The sequence below is a fragment of the Tupaia chinensis genome, unplaced genomic scaffold (assembly GCF_000334495.1).
Source record: "Tupaia chinensis unplaced genomic scaffold, TupChi_1.0 Scaffold000140_1, whole genome shotgun sequence".
Classification (NCBI taxonomy): domain Eukaryota; kingdom Metazoa; phylum Chordata; class Mammalia; order Scandentia; family Tupaiidae; genus Tupaia; species Tupaia belangeri.
In genome coordinates, this window is record NW_006159610.1 from 8,051,861 (window position 1) to 8,057,991 (window position 6,131).

Below are 6,131 nucleotides of genomic sequence, written 5' to 3' on the forward strand. Positions count from 1 at the left end.
CATGTCACCAACCATGAGTCAGCTGCCCGAGGTGCACACACACTCTCATACAAGCCACGAGCAGTTACCGGAAGCTGTACTTAAAATCGCTCACGGGCTGGCCCTGTAGGGCTGCAGGCAGGCACCCTGCATAGAAAGTCAGGTGCCTGGGCCAGCCCATGGCATGGTGGTTGAGCATGGCCACACCTCAGAATACTCTTCTCTCTCTTTCTCCAACATGTCAGGTTTGGGGGCACATATGCACACACACACACACACACACACACACCACACACCACACACAGTGTTTCTTTTCTTTTCTTATTTTTTTCTTTGAGACTTTTTTTGCCATAGGGCATGTATGCTCCATGGAGAGACAGAGCGATAGAAAGTGAGAAATGACCCCTTAGGAGGGATGGCCATGCCATAATCTGTTCTCCTCCATTCTTCTCTCAGGGTTTTGGGCATGCATGCATATGTGCCTGGCATGAGTTTCAAGCCACCAGGTCCAGAACTCGAACCGCAGTTGGCCATGTGGGAGTCCAGCACCTTAACCACTATGCTACCTGCTGTTCCCTCCCACCCCCGTTCCACAGTGTGTGTTTCTTAAACTGAAGGTTGGGATTTGAACGTGTATGCACAGCATTTAACTGCTGCGCTAAGAGGTTGGCCCCACACTTGTTTTGTTAATATTTCTTGAGAGAGACAGAGAAGAGATGGGTACTCCTGGCAGGGTCTTCACACTGCAGTGCACCCCTCGTCTCAGGAGCTAGGTTCACAACCACATGAGTGTGTCCTCTCGGTGTCCATGTGGGTGTAGCTGTGTCTCCGCAGCGCCATCGCCCTAACAGATGCACAGCACGCACAGACGTTCAGCAGACGTAAGTGTACTGCTAGGGACAGCTGTGTGGCTGGATGGGGAGGAGCTTCTAGGATAGGCTGGGAGGTGTGGCTGGATGGACACGGACAGGGGAGGACAGAGGGTGGGGTGGTCAGCACAGTGGCCACAGGAAGTGAGGCGTGTTTCTGTCCACACCTCGTGTCCCCGAATCTCTCTCCGTGGGACCTCCCGAATTTTCCAGCAGCAGTGCTTTTCATCTGAGATGCTCTAAGTAGGGCTGACTGGCCAGGTCCCAGACACTAGGTGTTCCTCTGACCCCGCATTCCCTGAATCTGCACCAAGGCTGGCTAGAATGCTGCAGTCCCTGGCAGGCAGGGCCGGCTCTCACCTTCAGAGGGAACTGCTGGGTGAGTTCCGGCACGTAGGCAGCCCCGGCCTGCTTCTTGTGCAGAGACACGACCACGAAGTACTCGAAGAGCTGCCTCTGCTGGTACTCGGCAAGTTCACGGTCCAGGGACGGGTACCGAGGGGCCTGCTTCAGGCGGGACTTCACATTGACCAGGCGCTGGCTGTGAGCTGGAAGGGGCGAGGGAGAGCGAGAGAGAGACACCAAGGGCCGGCAGTGACTCACATGCCAGTGTGGACTGCACGCAGCTGCAACAGGTTATGGAATTCCCAGCTTAAGTACTTCATTAATCCCCAGAGTGCTTCCATCTCTAACGAATTAGCAGAAAATTCTTTATTTGGGATATTTGCCAAAGTTCACTCCGAAGTTCTCGCCTTCATGTGTCCTACGGGGTGGAGACACTGACTCCTCCTCTCTCTCATTTCCTCTGTCTTTGAGTTTGTGAGATGTGACAAAGCCCAGGCACACAGCTTTGGGGCTGGGAGCTTTGTAAACATCCGGGTGACTTAACTGGCAGAGACTGGGCTGACTCAGGCTCCTCCCACCGCCTCTGCTGCCCCCAGTTCTGGGTGGTGGGAATGGACTAGCTTCATTCTAGTGGAGGGCCAGGCAGCAGCTGATGCTGTGGCGGGTGAGGCAGGGCAGAGGGGCAGGTCCCCGTCACCTCACTCAGGATCCCACTCGTGCTTCTTCTGGCTTCTCCCTGGGGTCTGAGAAGTTGTGCAAAACTCATTCACTCCTGGCCCCAGCACACATTTCAGACCCACTGGAAGCAATGACTTCAGCCCGCCATCAGACAGAGGAGGAACCAGAGGCCCTGAGAACTTCAGGGCTTTCCTCCAGGTCACATGCAACTCGGACAGAGTGGGCCAAGAGCTCCTGGTGCCTGGGGTCCAGTGCCAGCAGCGTGGTGCCTGCTGGTCTGCAAACACCGTGACGCAGGGGGCGGCACAGACCGGGCTTGCTGCAGTGACTGGAGCTACCCTGGACTCCATTACTCCTGAGCATCCTGGGGCCCCACGTCCTCTCGGGCACTCACGCCTGGCCCAGCAAGCTTGGGCAGGACACTCCTGTCCCTCCCACTGAGGAGGAAGGGCCATCCTCGTGGCTTGCCATGGCCTGCCTGGGCCCTGCCCAGCCATTCCTCTCACCTTTCAGCTTCTCCTCGGTGTCGCTGTCAGACTCACTGTTCTCATCTGTCACTAGAACGAAAGAACAAGGAAGAAAGGGACAAACGTGAGTCCTAATACAGGAAGCTTTGTCTCCATAGTAGCAGGGGATGCCTAGTCTATCCAGACATAACGCTCAAACTATGTCCTGTCCTACGTGATGTACTTCCAAACTAATGAGGCTCTCATTAAGATGGTGGCTGTATGGGACCAGCAGGTGGCATGGTGGTTAAAGGGTGCTGGACTCCTACATGGCCGACTACGGTTCGAGCCCCGGACCTGGCAGCTTGCTTTCTCACTTTCCTTCTCTCTCTCATTCTGTCCCTCTCTGGTCAAAATTTAAATAAATAAATAAAGTAAAATAAAATAATTCTTTGGAAAAAAAAAGATGATGGTGGCTGTATCAAATACTACAGCAAAGGACACCCTTCCCAAACAACCCCCTTCCCACCTCATGCTGAGGAAAGGAGGTGGCTATGATGGGCAGGCACCCACACTTGGCCGGCTGCTGGAGGACAAGGCAAAGGGAGCCAGAGGACACGCCACCCAGGCTGAGCTCCTGGCTCTTGCCTGACCTGGGACAGTGGGAGACATTTACAACGCACCCACTTGTTCACTTTGGTGAGACTCCCAGAAATGACTTCTAGGAAGTTTTCAGATTCTTGGGGGAGAAGGGCTGGTGGCAGGGGTTACCTTTTCCTGAGTTGCTCTCCGTGGACTGGGACAGCCTCTTCACCCGTTTCTTCCCTCTCCGGGCCTCGTAAATGGCGTTGATTCGCAAGACCAGCTGCGGGACACCAGAGGAGAAAAGCCAGTGTCAGCAGCCTCCTCCCATGGCCGCCCTCGCTGCCCTTCTCCCTTAGGGTGATGGGGCCAGGGAAGAGGGGTGAGGAGATGCTTCCCACGGGAAGCTTTCAGTCATTCCTTTCTGCCACACAGGAACATCACGTGGCTGTCAAGAAAACTAAAGGAGGCCCAACCAGGCTGTGTGGGAGTTAAGGCGCTGGATCCTCAGGGCTGACTGTGCAGTTCAAATCCCAGACCCAGCAGCTTGAAAAACATGCCATGTGCGTGTGTGTGCATGCCCAGAATTCCAAGAGGAGAGTGGAGAAGGGAAAGCAGTGCAGCCATCCTCCCTGGGGGGTGATTTTCACCTCCACCCCCCATGCCATCTCTCTGGTGAGCATGGATGCTCTATGGCAAAACTAAAGCTAAAATAATAATAATAAAACAAAACTAAAGGAACTGACAGTCTTACTGCTCTCTAAACATGCTAATGTACGCAGCTGAGATATATTGGAGCAGTCACCGACTCACAGGGTGACGGCCACTCTCCCTCTGATGCTGTGAAGTCTTGAGCCTTGGGAAGGAGCTTTAGCTCCCAAAACAAAACAAGAAAAGGAAGAAAGGAAAAAAGCATTCCCAGGCAGGGCCATTCTCATGGGAATCGTTCTAAAGACTGTTTGAGCAGCCTGAGTGGGACAGACAGGGGTCAGGGTGGGTCCTGAGTCCCAGCTGGGGTAAGACCACACAGACAAGCACGCTGCCCACCTGCAGAGGGACACTCGCTCTGGCCATCATGAGTGCTCTGCATATCTGCAAGGTACACACGTGTGGTGTGCAAGTGCACATGGATGCTCTGGTGTGTGATGTCGCCCAGATGGCCCCCGCCCTGTCGCCCCAGCCCAGCATGCCTGTTCCTGCCCCACACTGGCTCCCACCGCAGCCCAGCTTCTGCTGCACCGTGCGTGGAAGCAGACCTGATACGGAGGAAACTGTCTTTCTTGTTTCCAATAAAAAAAAAAAAGACTGGTGTCTCCTACGTGGCTATTTTCCTCTTCTCCCCTGAGAAGCTGGTGAACGTAAATTTGTACGTTCTGCTTCCTGGGTTTCCAGGGCTTCCTGTCAAGAGAGCACACACTTATGGCACCTGTGATTCAGAATCCCAACAGAAACTCTCAAATTAGTTGTGTTATGTGGCTTACAAAATCACTCCTATTACTTCAGACACACATAGCTATATGTCTGTATGTTAAATGCTATTTAGCATTTTTTATCTGCATAAATCAGTGAACAAAAATACAGGATGGTAATTATTTTTTTAATTAAAAAAAATTTTGCCAATGAGTGGGGTGCTCACTGGAGAGAGACAGAGAGAGAGGGAGAGAAAGAGAAAGCACCCCCCCAAGGGATATTACATTGCAATTCCTTCTCTTCCATTTCTCTATTCCGTTGGGATTTGGAGCAGGGGCACACATGTGCCTAGTGTGTTCTCAAGCTGCTGGAGCTGCGATTTGAACTGTACATCCAGCCACATGGCAGCAGGCTCCCTTAACCCACTAGACCGCGGGGCTGGCCCAGCCTCTGTGGTGCAGTTGGTGGTGGGCAGAACCGAGGAACTGGAAGCCACATGTTGACTGCTGTTTGAGTCCCTGGCCCCGTCAACCTGAAAACATGTCTGATGTGTGTGCATGCCTGGGATCCTGGTGGGCTGGAGAACTGGAGGAAGGGGATTGCAGGGTGATTTTGCTCTCCCTTTTGTGCACATACATGCTCTATCATGAATATTTAAAATTATTTTCCATATTCTAGAAGGTTTTTAAAATTGTTGAAATATATGTTTAAAAAGTTTTCAACTTGCCAGGGGTTGGAGGAGACAGGGAGAGAGAGAAGGGAGAAAGAGAGAGAGAAATCACCCCCATAGGGGATGGGATAGTCATGCCACAATTCCTTCTCCTCCATCTCTCCCACCTTTTGGGATTTTTACCTGGTGTGATTTTCAAGCCATTGCGTCTAGGACTCAAACCACGCAGCTGGCCATGAGACTCAGTTCATGTAACCACCAGGCCATGGGCTGGCTCTAATTTTAAAATATTTAAAATTTTCGGATCCCTCTGCCTCTGGCTGGCTGGGTCTGTGGGTCTTAAGCCTCTCTAAGCCTCTCTAAGCCCTAAATGTCCTCATCTGAAAAATGAGATGGAGTATTTCAAAAGTCTTTTTCTGGCTCTAAATGTCTGGTCTCCAAAGATAAAGATCTTGGCCCAGCCACAGTGGCACAGAGGTTGGCACACCACTTGGGAGGCTGGAAGCTGCACAGAAAGCCCGGGTTTGGTTCCCAGGCCAGCCTGCACACGCCGGGCCTGGGTGTGCATGCCTGTGATCCTAGCGAAGTGGGACATCGAGGAAGGAGGATCGTGACTTGGCAAGACCCTATCAAATACCCTGTCTCTGTCTCTCTCTTTCCTTCTCTCCCCGCCTCTATCTCATAGGGGAGGGGGGAAGTTCTCTGCTGTCCTCAGACTTGCTGAGGCCTTCGACAGCCTCTCCTAGTGCCCCAGAGGTGGGCACACTCCTGACAGGCATGTGCTCTGGGCAGCTTTGCAGACCCTTCGTGGTGGGAGCCCTTGGGTCTCCTTTCCACAGGGCTATGGCGGCACCTGTTCTCTCAAGCCTCCTGGGTTCACCTGGTTGGAAGAGAAAGGGAAGTCCTCCCATGCAGAGTTGAGAGAAACCAGCTGGCAGTTTTAAAGGGGAGCTAGCTGTTTGTGAGCTGACCTGAAAAGACTTACATTCTTTTTATGCTTTGAGAAGAGTAGGAGCGGAGCTGCTGCAGTAAACTGGACAAGAGGAGAAGCTCAGACACCTGAGCACGTGGGGGTGGGTCGTGGCATGAAGACCCTCCTGGGGATGCCCTCTGTCTCTTTCTTGCTCGTGGAAAAAATACACTTAAAAAATA

At 52.7% G+C, this 6,131-nt stretch overlaps 1 protein-coding gene across 1 annotated transcript in view; it reads right to left on the bottom strand.

Moving 5' to 3' along the window:
- Positions 1-6,131, bottom strand: part of DENND2A (DENN domain containing 2A) — an 86,157-nt gene that overhangs the window by 47,620 nt on the left and 32,406 nt on the right. The window contains 3 exon segments of the mRNA XM_006145049.3: positions 1,209-1,396; positions 2,378-2,428; positions 3,089-3,182. Coding sequence (XP_006145111.2) covers positions 1,209-1,396; positions 2,378-2,428; positions 3,089-3,182 — 333 coding nt within the window.